Source organism: Hermetia illucens, chromosome 4 (assembly GCF_905115235.1).
Source record: "Hermetia illucens chromosome 4, iHerIll2.2.curated.20191125, whole genome shotgun sequence".
Lineage (NCBI taxonomy): Eukaryota > Metazoa > Arthropoda > Insecta > Diptera > Stratiomyidae > Hermetia > Hermetia illucens.
Window position 1 is genome coordinate 83,945,370 of NC_051852.1, and position 14,131 is coordinate 83,959,500.

Here is a 14,131-nt window from a genome sequence, read left to right on the forward strand (position 1 = left end):
GGCCACTCCTCGCAGGTCCGTCTGTCCGTCTGTCCGTCTGTCCGTCTGTCCGTCTGTCCGTCTGTCCGTCTGTCCGTCTATCCGTCTGTTCGTCTGTCTGTTTGTTTTTTTTTTTTTTGAGGATATGGAAATCTTCAAAAGACACTGGTCTGGACACATCAGCCTGTGGGATTTTTTCCCACTAAAACCACCCCCGACTCCCTCCCTGCCCCGCGGAACCACCATAAAGTATTACATCACGGGGCAGAGTCAGCTCACTCTAGCTTGATCCCATTTCTTCTATACGCGGCGCACGTGACCGCGCTTTTCTCCTCTCTAAACACTAAATATCAATGTCACACTTGAATGAGTAGTTTGACATGCTAGTAGTAAAGTAGTACATCTCCCTGTTTGAGGAATCAATACCAAATTCACCTTTAGTCCATGTTTAAGCTGTGCGAAAAACAACCTAATTGGAATCGATTCAATGTCTGTCTGTTTATCTGTCTGTCCCTATTTGGTGAGAACATGTGGTCTACGAATACCTTTACATATAGCAACTGGCGCCCCTTCCTGTTGATCATAAAAAGGAAATCACATTAGAAGGCGTATTTTCATGTAATTTTTGAGATTTTTAGCGGGAAGAATTCTTTAGTAATGAAGAGCTGCAGACGGAGAAGGATGAAGGCGCCTAAAAACAGGACAAATTGTACCAACTGGTCCTCCAAGTTGAGGTTGGGTAGGGCTGACAGCATGGAAGCATTTTCTCATGGAAAGTGCGCTCCCTGTACAGAGAAGCAGCTGCCAAGGAGCTAGCCGCTACCCTGTCCGAATATGGGGCTGATCTAACAGCATTACATGAGATGCGTTGAATAGGGACCGGTTTCCTGAAGAATAACCACTACACTATATATTATAGCGGCCATCCAATAAACCATGTGCTGGGAGTAGATTTCTTAATCAGTCAAAAAATGAAACCTACTGTCATCATAAGCGAACGGCTATGCACTATTCACTTGCGAGGCGAATTTAGAATTGTGAGCCTCATTAGTCTGCACACACCTACAGAGGAGACTGCAGAGTCGGAGAAGGATACCTCCTGCGAGGCAGTATAACGAATCCTCGACGCCTGTCCCAAGTATGATATCGACATCATACTTGGAGGTTTTAACAGCCAAGTAGGAAAGGAGCCCGTATTCAGGCGATCCGCTGGCTCCCATAGCTTAGATCAATACAAATGATAACGAACTGCGGATTATTCAATTAGCAGGATCACACGAAATGGTTGTTGGAAGTACCTGGTTTGCGCGAAAAGCGGTCCACAAGCAAACGTGGGTCTCTCTAGACGGGTCCACCTTTAACCAAATTGCCCACATGCTAATCGAAGGCCGCCACCTCCCAGCCTTGAGGTATGTCAAAATATATATAGGGGCGCCAAGATAGACTCGGATCACTATCTCTTGGTCATGGTGCTCCGGGGTCGAATAACAACATCACCTAGAATCCCCTGTGGCAATCAGGTGAGACTTAACACTTAAGCCGTCGACAGCAAAGCGCTTTGTAACACTTATATGGGGGAAATGGATGCCGTAATAACCGCAGTCAGCCGCAGATAAAGCCTGAACGAATTATTTTCACAACCACCTCAACAGCGTTATCATTGATATGGCCACAAACATACTTGGCCCCACTCGCAAAAAAGAGCTAGAACGGCTGGTTCGACGATGAATGTAAACTAGCAACGGAAAGGAAGAATGCGCTTACCGAGTAATATTGCATTCTCAAAGACTTATCATCAACTCCGGCTTGCGGAGAAGTGACTTCACAGACGGGAAAACGAAGCCTGGGAGAACCAATAGGTCTGTGAACTCATGAAGTATACAGAGCAACCACCACCACCTTGATGCCCACCCTGCCGAGACAAAGAGGGAAATCTGATTTACGACAGAATGGGCATATAAGAGTCATGGGGTGATTATTTTGATTTTGATGAATATGGAGGCGACCAATTACACCAAACGATTCATCAGCTTATACTCAAGGTGTGAGACAGCGAATCAATGCCTGACGACTGGCAAGCATTATCTCCCATACATAACAAAAGAGATATCACGCAGTGCAACAATTATAGACGTATCATGTTGCCCTGATCCAATATGGATTGTTGCGCCAACGATTATTATATGTTGCTGAGTAACATCTATAATATACTCTCCGCAATAGGATCACTCTCGAGACCATTCGGCATCAACAATGGTATATATGACCAGGGGATGCCCTATCATGCGTCCTTTTTAATTTGGCTCTGGAAAAGTGATCCACGATGCTGAAGTAAATCTGAGAGGCACCATCCTCTTTAAGTCCAGTCAACTACTGGCCTATGCTGACGATATCGACATCATGAGGAGAATGACTCGAGACGTACAAACTGCCCTCATGCGGATCGAGCAGGCGGCGCGAGATTTGGGGCTGCACAATAATGAAGGCAAAACAAAATATATGGTGGCAATGTCAGCACCAAAAACCAACCAACAACATCAATTCGCACCGGTCAAACGAGAGAATAATAAAGATAGGAGACTACAGCTTTGTGACCGTTGATAACTTCTTTTATCTAGGGTCGAAAATCACAATCGATAACAGCTATGATGATGAAATCCGCGCACGGTTGTTTGCAGCCTACAGAGACTATTTCAGCTTATAAAAACTGTTCCGTTCGAAACGTCTCAACATAGGGTCAAAGCTCTTACTGTACAAGACAATGATCTTACCAGTCATGTATTCCTCGGAGACTTGGGTTCTTAACAAGAAAAATTACGAACGCTCAACGGCATTCGAGAGAAAATCCTCCGAAGAATTTTTGGCCCTGTCCATGAGGATAGACGATTCTGTAGCCTACATTACGACGAAATCCATGAGCAATATCATGACCGTCCAATCACAGATAAACTCCCACTCAATAGGTTGCGATGGAGGAGGGGTCACTTAATCAGTATGGATGTGGATGATCCCACCCAGAACGTCTATAAGAACAATATCTAAGGTAGAAAAAGAAGACGAGGCAGACCCTGTCTAATATGGAGCGATATCGTAGGACTCCATACAGCTTACGGATATCGAATTGATGGACCTAGACACAATACCGGAATATCTGGAGTTCCGTATTAAGGCAGGCCTAGACCGGATACCGGTAACTTTGCAGGTGTCTTGAGTTCAACATGGTAAAGGTTTTTATCTCCAAAAATACTCCAGCCAAAACTGAATTATTAGTTGACTTCAAAATGTAATAATGTAACGTTTTGAAGTGTAAGGTATGTTAGTGTTAATTTGGCAGAAAACCTACTTTTATCAGTAATGCTAACGGTTTCATGCAAATATGCCGCGCTCTAGAGCATCTTAAAGTGGCACTATTACCACCACTGTGAAAACATTCTTAGACCTCTAAACTATAAGGTAATATGAATTTTAGGCAAAAAAAAACTTTCCAATCTGAAGCGCTAAACTTCTGGTTATTGTTTGTCAAAAACTAACACTTCAGACGCACGTGATTATCGTCCCCTGTTAATTGTTTCAAACTCTGGATTTTTCAGGCGAAGAAAACCGCTGAAATCTTGTCACGGGCATATGGAAAAGGAAAGGATTACCAAAACATCGTAAGTACATTTCAAAAAACGTATCTCTAGATTATTTCTAAGCGAATTCTTCTTGAATAAAGATCGACAAGTTCCTAACGAAGAGCATAAGGCAGGAAACGAAATTTACAGCTTACGGATTCTTCGTTATCGACAATTCAACATTATTCAAGGTAATTCCAACTTGCACTACGGCAAATTATAGACCTTCAACTAAAGCCCATTATATTACAGATTATATCAGCCGTCACAACGTATTTGGTAATATTAATACAGTTCAAGCAACTAGAGGAATCTAAGAACGATTGAAATTAAACCCACTTAAATAACCCACCTGACAATTTAACTATGAAGCACAGCACCGATTCAGATTATATACTTTTTTGAACATATTATACATATATTTACATATTCGTGCATGAACAGTTTGATTCAACAAATAAAGTATTACTGTGTGATTAGTGATCTTTTTCTTTTTTAGCAAGAAGTGGCTTTGATCCGTTTGGATCGATTTCGAAAATTTTCCCTGCCATAGACTCCCAAATCTCCATCTAGTATCTCAAGTCGTCGTTGCATCGTTCCAACTTTTGGTCGTTTCACATCGACTTCTATACTCAGACCAATCTTAGCTAATAAGTTTTCGTCCGCGTAAATTACATGACCTTGCAAATTTTCCGCGATCAGTGCAACACCATATCGAACGCGGATGTCCTATTATTATTTCGGTAAACCAAAGCAACATCTATGTCCCCACTACTGCGAGGCGCGGCTAATTGTCTTTGATAGTCGGTTTGTACTAAGAACCATAAAAGTTGACATGATGCGCGACGCTTCGGAGAATTTTGTGCTTGGGACGTTCGTTGATTTGTCGGTCACAAAACCACCAGTTGTGGAACATCAATTCATCCACGTTGTGTTGATGCGTGAAGCAATTCCATAATGCAGTTCACTGTTGGCAGATAACATTGACCCGAGCTATTTAGACTGTTCAATTCTCTTCAGGTCGTGAAAGTGATTGTGTCTGCTGGGTCGTCAAAACTTCTGTTTCGTTCAGATTCAACTGAACACTATGGTTTTTGAGGCAATGATTCCACTCTCTAAAAGTCCCTCGAGTTCGGATTTGTTTTAAGATGTTAGGAGAACGTAATCTGTATGGTGCAATGTGTAGAGCGCTGGACGCTGGATGTCCCGTATTACAATGCTGGGGGAGCTTTTTTGTAGTACACCAGTCATATTTCAAACGTTCCTCTTCGAATCGAAATCCTCTGATATTAGGTGTGGCCGCAAAATATGTCCTATAAGTTGGTGTACCGCACTGTCAAACGCCCTCTCTAGAACCAAAAAAAGCAATGTAAAGAGAGTGATGCTTCTCACGGGCTCTATGAGTGACCGCACAGCGTTATCAAGAATTCCTTCAAAACTTTTCATGATATCGGATCGAACCGTAATTCAAACATTCTGCTAAACAACATTTTCCCATATCAAAACAGTCGTGCTTTCTTACTAATCAGATAGTATTCTACCATCCTCTATAAAGCAATTGAAGAACATATTAAACCAGAATATTGGGTCCCATCTGTTTGCTTTCAAGAGCTCAGCTGTAATGTCCCCATGTCATATCAAATCCTGTTGACTTCCTTAATTTCATTAGAGTAGGCTGACATTTATAGAGAACGGACGTGTCTACAAATTAATATTATAATAAAAATAATTTAAAATTGAAATTAAATTAACTTTTATCAAGAGTATAAAAAGATATTAATATTACTTAATTAATAATATATAATTTAAAACTTAATTGAAACTAATTTACTTTTGATTTGTTATCTAAGTTACTTTTTCCTTAAAAAATTTTGAGAAAAACTTTGCTTTTTTTGGCTTGGCGGTAATGAGCGGCGAGCCGGCCACGGGTGGCGGGCCCCCCACCATAAGGCCTAGGGGCACTCGGATCGATCGTGGAGTCCGCGACGAGGAGGATCCAGACTTGAAAACAGCCAAAATAAGGATAGCCAATCTTGAAAGAAGAAATGGCGAGCTGGCGAAGACACTCGAAGATTTGAAAAATCAAATGATAATATTGATCAAGAAAAATGGCAAGGTTACGGAGCAGCTAATGGCTGGGGAGGCGGGTTCGCCACCTCCAAAGGTAGCCAGGAAAAAAGTGAAGCTTTCTTCGACTACTTCTGTAGTCATGGAGGAACCGGGCTCCGTATGGCGGACATGGAAAACAGTAAAGCTGACGATACGAGAGAGAGAGAGATACGAGTGAAAATTTAAAAAATGGTCCGACTGGGCATACAATTAGCACCCGAAATAAAGAAAAGGGGTAGAAATTTAGCCACTCTACTTAATGGGAGCACGGGGCTCTCGAATTTTTTTATTAAAAAGACGGGGGCCTAAGTCAAATGTAACAAAATTGCAAATTACAAAAAAGCACGGGAGGTCCTCGAGGGGGTGAAGGCTCCTCATTTCACCTACACTCCAAAGGAAGAGAAGGTGCAAACCTTCCTTCTGAAAGGCTTGGATGCGGAGGAAGAGCCCGATGAGGTGCTCAAAATACTCCGGGAGACGAAAACTGAGGTCAAGTTCCTCTCAGTGTCACGCTTAAGTATGAGTAGATCCGTTTTTGAAAAACGAATCCTGCCGCACTTCCTCGTGTAGATAAGCCCGGAGAGCCGAGGAAGCGATCTGATCGGCATCAAGTTGCTTAATTACCAGGCCATTCGTTTTGAGCGCCTGCTAAGGGGCGAAATAGTCCAGTGTCGAAGATGCCAGCGCTATGGTCAATCGGCAGTGAACTGTCAAATGACCTTATGATGTGTAAAGTGCGGGAAAGACCATACCGCAGCCGAATGTTCGCTGACTGAAGCAGATGGCAAGGAAAAAACTTTCTGTGTCAACTGCGGAAGTGGAGGGCATCCGGCGTCGTACCGTGGATGTCCTGCATACCGCAATGTTAAGGTCACAAGGCAGCAGGCACCGAGATCGGCCCAAAGGACGAAGGTGTCAGCGGCGTTGGACGGTACAGTCCCTTTGGCACCAATCGTCTCGGGGATTCCATTTGAAGAAGTAGTTCGACAAGGGGGAGCTAAGAAGCCCCAACAATATGCAAGTGGCGGGATGAAGACCATCCTCAATAAAATACTAACCTAGTGTGAAAACATGCAGCATACGCTACACGTACACAATACAAAAATAAACAGCATAACAGAATATTTACAAAAACAGCATGTCGCTGCTAGGTCTGCAGTCACAGCGGTACCACTGGGTGGTCTCCGGATCATCGCGATTAATGTGAATTCCATCGTAGGAATCCATCGAAGAGCGGAGCGGACAACAGCCTGACATAGTCTTGATTTCAGAAACCCACCCAGTCCCAGGTATTCGATAACATTCAAGGATTTTGAATTCATGAGGAACGATAGACGAAATTGTGATGGGGGAGGCGGTACCGGAATACTTGTGGGTCGCCATTATCGTTTCAGGCATATTAATTGGGCTGAATTTGAAACCTTTGAGTGTATCGAAGTCTCATGTATTCTGTTTTCACTGCCTAGAGGAGGGAATTTATACACTCTGTCAGTCTATGGAGTGAGAAACAATCGAGCCAAGTTCAAGGAGGAATTCCATTCTCTGTTCACGATACTCGAACTGAATAGGCTGCATAATTATTATATTATAGCTGGCGACTTGAATGCTAAGCATACCTCGTGGCTAAACGCCACAAACAATCCCAAAGGGGTATTCCTTAAATCTTGGATAGAGCAATACCAGATAGAGTATAAATGCGAATTATATGGGTCAGAGAGTCCAACCTGGCCCAGGGCAAATTCCTATTTGGATTTGTGCATTGCTGACGCGCGCTTGAACTTTAATTTAAGGAATCCTCAACGGAAACTACAGACTCTTCCTTACGATAGCGACCATAACGCTATTCTTATTGAAGTTCTGTTTGATGGACGAAGAGTTCGCCTTCTGCCGATGGACAGTGGCGTCCACAGGCTGAACTTTAAACAAACAGATTGGAAGAAGAGAGGTTTATTCGAGGATATCGAGAAGAATGCCCACCTCTTGATGGGGAAAACGATAATACAATTGCACCAGGTGGCAGGAACTTGAGCAACGAGGAAATACTTCAGTATCTTTTCAAGCTGGAGAACTTGACGCTGGAAACCAATGAACAAGACGTCCCTAAGATTAAACCTCGCAATAATATGGAACGATATGAAACTGCACACATAAAACGGTTGAAAAAAGTGAAAAGCCTTCTGCTCACTCGCGTCAACAAAATCTATCGGAGATATGGGGACTATCATCATCCCATATTGGTTGAGTTGAAATCACTTCAAAAGATCGCGCGGGATCTTATCCGTCAACATTATGTAAATGAAGTGAACTCCCAATGGCGGGAGATCCAGATTTCATGTTTACTAAGATAAATACGTTATTCCGGAAGAAGTCACGAGTAACTGTGCTGAGAATTAAAATCGGTGGCAACGAGATACAACACCTCAGGTATAGACACCAATAGTGTAACTGCTGATGCACAAGTCAATTACATCGTGATGGATGATGCTCAGAAACTCGAACTTACAGGGGAGCATTTTGAATCGGTGCGTCGGCCCAGAACGGCCCAGAAGGCGTAGGTCAGGACGCCAGACAGCTTTTAGGGATATCGAACTGGTGGACCTCGGCACAAAACCGGGATGTCCGGAATTCCTTATTAAGGCAGGCCTAGACCCAACAAGAGGAGGGTACTGACAGCAGCATCCAGCGACCTCTGAATGTGACGGCAATACCACCAATTACCAGTAACGAGCTGCTGGAAATCTGCGCAAGAATAGGAGATAAGAAAGCTCCGGGTCTGGATGGCGTGCCCTTAAGCTTGTCCTGAAATCCAGACCGGACATATTCGCTGAGTTGCTCGAAGCGTGCATGTGCGAGGGGATATTTCAGTTGTTCCGCTTTTGGGGCAATCGTTTGAAATGAAAGGATTTTTTAATTTTTAATTTTTTCTCTTTTGAATTTTAAACAAGACGGGAAACTGGAAGCTAGACGCTTCAAGTGTGAAAGGTTTTGCGTATTTCTTTTATAAAAAGATTTAAGTATGGATTTCTCCCATTAGTATGTAGCAGGTAACATATGCGAAAGTATCCACTTTCAAGTGATATTGACAAGTCTTGAATTTGCGCAGAAGCGACGGCTTTGACCTATTAGAGCTTTGTTAGGAATAGTGCAATTTTCACAACCCACATTGCTGCAAAATTTCGTGATTCTAGGGTGAACTTAAGGGGGGTTTTCCTGCCAATTGCTACAAATTATAGCAATGTACTATTATTAACTTTATTTGAACAGGTATCGGTATGGAAGGTATTTCGAAGCCTAGGCACCATACAGTGGCAGCCTCCTGATTTTTTGTGATGGTCACTTGGTGGTCACTTCAACACTCCGCATTCCCCACCTTTCCAAAAAATGTCAAAACTAAGACCAGCTTCGAAAAGTACTAACGGAGGCCTTTCATTTGAAAAATGTAACCGTTTCCGAGAAAAATGCGTATCGCAGACAGGTAATAATGTTTTGTTTTACACAAAATTTCAAAAATGGAAATATCTAATTGGATCAGGGTATTCATGCGAGTTAGAGCACTTCATTCAAGGTCGTAACGTACAGTACACTGTAGCAGGCCTGTGATTATTACCCTGTTAAAGCCCAGAAAACCCACAAATAAGAACATAAGTAATCCAGACATGAATAAACGAAAAATAATCAATTGCCGTTGAAACCTTGCCCCGACAGTAAGACAATTCGAGCTAATGGAAAAATTTAAAAAACGTATTTATGTGCGCATCTGCATAATTGCAGTTTGCAATAATTGCATATGCATATGGATGAATAGCATATACATATTTGTATTCAATTGTTGTCAGGGACCACTTAACGGAAATTGAAGTGAAATTGTAGAAAGTAAATTATAAAGTGTTTCGATCTGCAGGAGTTGACGTTGCGTTATTGATGATAAATCGAAATGAGGATATAATTTTAAAAGAAGTCAAATACTTCCTGCTAGTCCTATGGATTTTAGGATTATTTCCTCGTTTGAGAGATTATGACCCGCGTGTTTGTGTTTCACTACGATTACATCATTTTCAAGTTTTTATTATTGTCGTAGGCGTACTTGTGTCTATCAATTTCAGTTTTTATGTGTTCTTTTGTGTTAAGAACTTTCATTATTTCACATTGTTCAGCGATGGATATCAAACTGAAACCCTCAACCAACTCATGGAGTTATCTCTTTGTGTAGTCGCCATGACCTGTATATTCTATGTGAACACTCTAAACGCGAAAGAACAGTTTACTATTCTAAACGATCTCTTGCGCCTGGATCGTAACTTCGTTAAGTTTAATAAAAAGCTAACAAGTACTTCTCAAAAGTACTTAATTACTTTAGTTATTTGTCCACCTTTTTATTTATTTCTTCTCGCACAAACTTTCATTCAACGGAGAGAAGAGATTCTGTTTTCTATCTTTACAATACTATATTACTCAATTGTGATCACTGTGTGCCTTTCACAAGTGCTACTTATCGCGTACTTTTTGAAAGTGATAACAAATCGTTTGAAAATTTTAAACTCCACTCTTCACTTTTCAAGAATACCTCAAACAAGGTGTAGGGAGTTGGTAATGATTTTAGCGTTGAGGGAAAATATCCACGATATTATTACTAAACTAAATGCAACGTATGGGTTCACATCTTTATTATGTATTGCGTATGGAGCATTCTCCATTACAGGTGATACATTCTATTTGTTGGATACACTGACAGATCCAGAGTATCCATTTCAAAGCTTGATCGCTAACATCAGTTGGTTACTAACTTTTTTTTTTATACTGTATCATTTATCTTCTACCAGTGGTGCAATGTGTACTGAGGTGAGTTATAGCAACATACGAATGTGTATTTTTTACTCTTAAAGCTCCTTTCAGAAATACATGGAAGCCAGGCTGCCGTGGGGAAATGAGGTCCGAGCCCACAATTTTTCCGCTGGCCTGAATTTCCTGCATAGTTTCCACCCGGAGCACTTGTTTGCTCCCAATGACCCTATTAAAAAAAATTGCGAGATTTGAGTTTTAACCATGCTTCCTTTCTTTTTCTTAACCTTTTCTATGATTTTTTACATTTGAGCTGCATAATCTGAACAAAACCGGAATGTCTGGAGTTCCTTATTAAGGCAGGCCTAACCGGATACCGGTTGTTGCGCCGTTGATGATGATGATGAGTCTGAACAATGAATTTGCAATAGTTTAGACAACCTCGCTTGTGCCTTTTCGTTGCGAGCACTGTCCAAGGATATTTTATCTTTGATGCGGTTAACCTGATTGGCAACGGGAATGCAAAGCTTTCTTTGCTGAAATTGCTCCGCTCATGCATTATTTCAAAATGCTTGAGTTTTCGACCAATATGTTTTCTAGTTGTAATGCACAATCAAACAGTAGTGACGACACTGACGCTACCAATATTTTCGAAGGAGATTCTAATGTTGGAGTCGAATATTCCTATACCTATAGGATTGCATCGGCAGCGACGTAGTGATGCAATAAATGAAGTTCGATGACACCACTTGTCGACATCTGCTTTTCCTTTCTTGGCTGATCACTTCTATCTCACTTTTCACGATGTTGAATGACTTTTGACGGTTCCAATGAAGGTTTAAGTGTATTGCTTCCAATGATGATGTACCATCTTCGCTTCTATGTTGTTCCGTATTCTGGTTGACATCTTTTAGTAATAGCAAGGCACGAGTCGGTTTTTAATCTGTGCGTCGATCATCGTCGCCTTTATACATGTTGAAAATTCTTCCAAGGTTCCATTGCATCCCATGATGATTGCCATTGAGCTTGGTTTAACGTTATTGCATTGTTCCTTCCATTTACTTCGATTCCAAACTCTTAAGTTTAATTACGTCTTTTAGTTAAATTATTTACTGATCTAATCTAATCTAACTGAGCCCCTCCAATGAGAAAATCCTCGTGTTAGGGCATTTCAATAATTAGAATCAGTTGTTGTTGTTGTCAGTGTTAGAGGTCTTAAGTTGTGGATAGCATCGATTTCGATAACCACAGTTTCTATATTTTCGTAGGTTAAACTGGCGTTTCATACACTTCGGAATAACAGGTGTTTAACTGACTTCATAGGTGCTTTCCAGGGACCACCGAAATGCGGTGCTCTTGGTGGAATGAGATAGAGACGGATACCCTTGCAGTTGCAAATTGTTGCAATTTCCCTTTGGATTATATGAATTGCACTCTTGAGTTCCTTTAGTTGTTGTTTAGTTCTGAAGCCCTTGAAATTCGTTGCGTTGTGACAGTATAGATTTTGAAAATGTCCGCGGCTCCCATTAATGCGCTTGAGGGTACGACAAAGTCGTATTAAACTACCTAGGTGGTTAGTGAGGTTGAGTTTATAGTGGATCATTCCACGAAAATCGACGCCATAATTACTGAAACACATTGGGATCAATGTCGATTCATCGTAGCACGATTCGACACGAACGTTTCATCATTGCTCTAAAACTGTATACAGTCGAATCTTGACAATTCCAACTTTTCTCTTGGTCCATTGAATTTCCTATAGCAACAATGTTAAGAAATTGGACTCGCACGAGATCATTTGGTTCAAATGTTCAGAACATTTTAAAAATTTGGAAAAAGATAGAGAACCGCTGATGACAATCAAACGCAGAGCAACTTTTACCGGGTTCAGTAACTGCATTACAGTCACCGCGTGCTTTTCAGTTAAACCAACATATCAATTCTCGCAAGTACGAAAGCTGCTTCGTCTGACTTTGATCGGAATGCGATACCAACTCTTCATGCGCTCAGACGATATACTGAAAATAATTTTCTCCTATATGAAGGGATCCTCCAATATTGGGGGTCATGTCAGTTCACACAGCTACAACTTTCCCTGCTTTCCTGCCCGTGTAGCCCAAGTGAAGGTAAAGGTCAATCGATGATGAAAGGCTTGTACTGTATAACATGCTGTCCAACGCGAAACCGCAGAATTTCTTTCAGTTTGGGACCGCTAACTAGTACTAGTGTTCCGCAAACGCTTTTGCATACAATGTGATACCAGCCAATCCTTGATCAGCCTGACCGAAGAGGTCTCTAATATCCAGACAACATCCTCCAGGTGTTTGGCTACTATGGCAATTGCAATGTCTTCTGCACAGCCAATAAAGGTAGCCTGTCGCGGGGTTTTAATACGCAATATGTTCATCATGTTCTAGTGTAGTGGGCCCAACACCAATGCTGACCACATTGCTTTCCACAAAATACTGTAATCTTGTGGTGTGCCGTTATGGTCTTCAATGAAGTGCTCTAAATATTCTCTGGTATATATTCTCTTTCCGTCGTGAATTAACTTTGCTGTGGAAATAGAGATACTATTTTTTGCAATTAATCTGATCTGTGGGGTCCTGCTTGCCTGCAACTTAACCGTTACCGCTATATAGCTTTCTCCCCACGGGTATATTTCTCTTGGTATATTTCTTTGAAGGAATTTCGTTGACTTTCACGGATCGCCTTCTGCAGTTCTCTCTGGCTAGTTTCGTACCTTGCCTTTCTCTGTGCAATTTCCTTCTCATCATTCAAGCGTTAGTAATTTCTTCTTACTTACAAGCATTCGTCAGACAGTTACCTGATTTCCTCAATGGTAACCACGGTTTCGGTAGGCATCACTGGCTGCGATCACGCTTGTGACAATTTGCTCAAATTTTTCTCTCGCTAAACCTGTTGATGTGGAACTATCTTTAAATTATTTTAAATAATAAAAACTTGTTTTTTCTATTCACTGGTGTTAATTTATTGATCTTGCAAATACCCATATTTCGGGAACCACTTGTTCCCTTCATCAGTGCTAACAAAGTTTTATTATTTCAAATAATTTAATCGCTAGAAGTACCACGTAATTACGCTCAGATATCTTTAAATATCTCAGCGAACATTTCCGCGAGAAATATCCTTGAACCCCACTCGGTCGTTATGCTTGTAGTGTTCACTAACTTACCAGGTAATGTTCCCCATCAGCGCACTGCTTACGATGGTAATATCTACCACCGAATCTAATTCCCTTTACGGAAGGCATCGGTATTTCCAATACTAGCTAACATGGTTTCCAGCGAAGTAAGGTACCCCCTTTTTTTATAAACTTTGCGTTAAAGTCCCCCGCGATAACAATGGAAGTTTTACACTTGTGTTTAATGCTAGTTCATGTTACATTCGCTTATATTCTACACTTGTTGCGCTTGGCAGAGCGTAGTAACTACAGACATGAACACCTTTAATTTTAGCTCTTAAGAACCCATTACCAGGTATTGCGGGTATTGTGTAACCTCATCACTTAATGCTCTACTGTCTAAATTCTGGTAGTTGAGCGTTTCCAAAAGCAATTCTCCCTTCTGTGCTCTTCTAGCTATTGTGACATTGTCCCACAGGCTATTAAGTGTCGGATCTCCCTTGAC

General features: G+C 41.5%; 1 protein-coding gene across 4 annotated transcripts in view; it reads left to right on the forward strand.

Annotated features, from left to right (window-relative positions):
* LOC119655068 (gustatory receptor 68a-like) overlaps positions 1-4,046 on the forward strand; it is a 224,158-nt gene extending 220,112 nt beyond the window's left edge. For all 4 annotated transcript variants that reach the window (XM_038060762.1, XM_038060764.1, XM_038060761.1 and 1 more), the window contains exons 2-4: positions 3,570-3,632; positions 3,695-3,784; positions 3,846-4,046. In XM_038060762.1, the coding sequence (XP_037916690.1) occupies positions 3,570-3,632; positions 3,695-3,784; positions 3,846-3,920 (228 nt within the window). In that variant the 3' untranslated portion in view covers positions 3,921-4,046. The remainder of the gene's footprint in view (positions 1-3,569; positions 3,633-3,694; positions 3,785-3,845) is intronic.
* Positions 4,047-14,131: the final 10,085 nt, after the last annotated feature.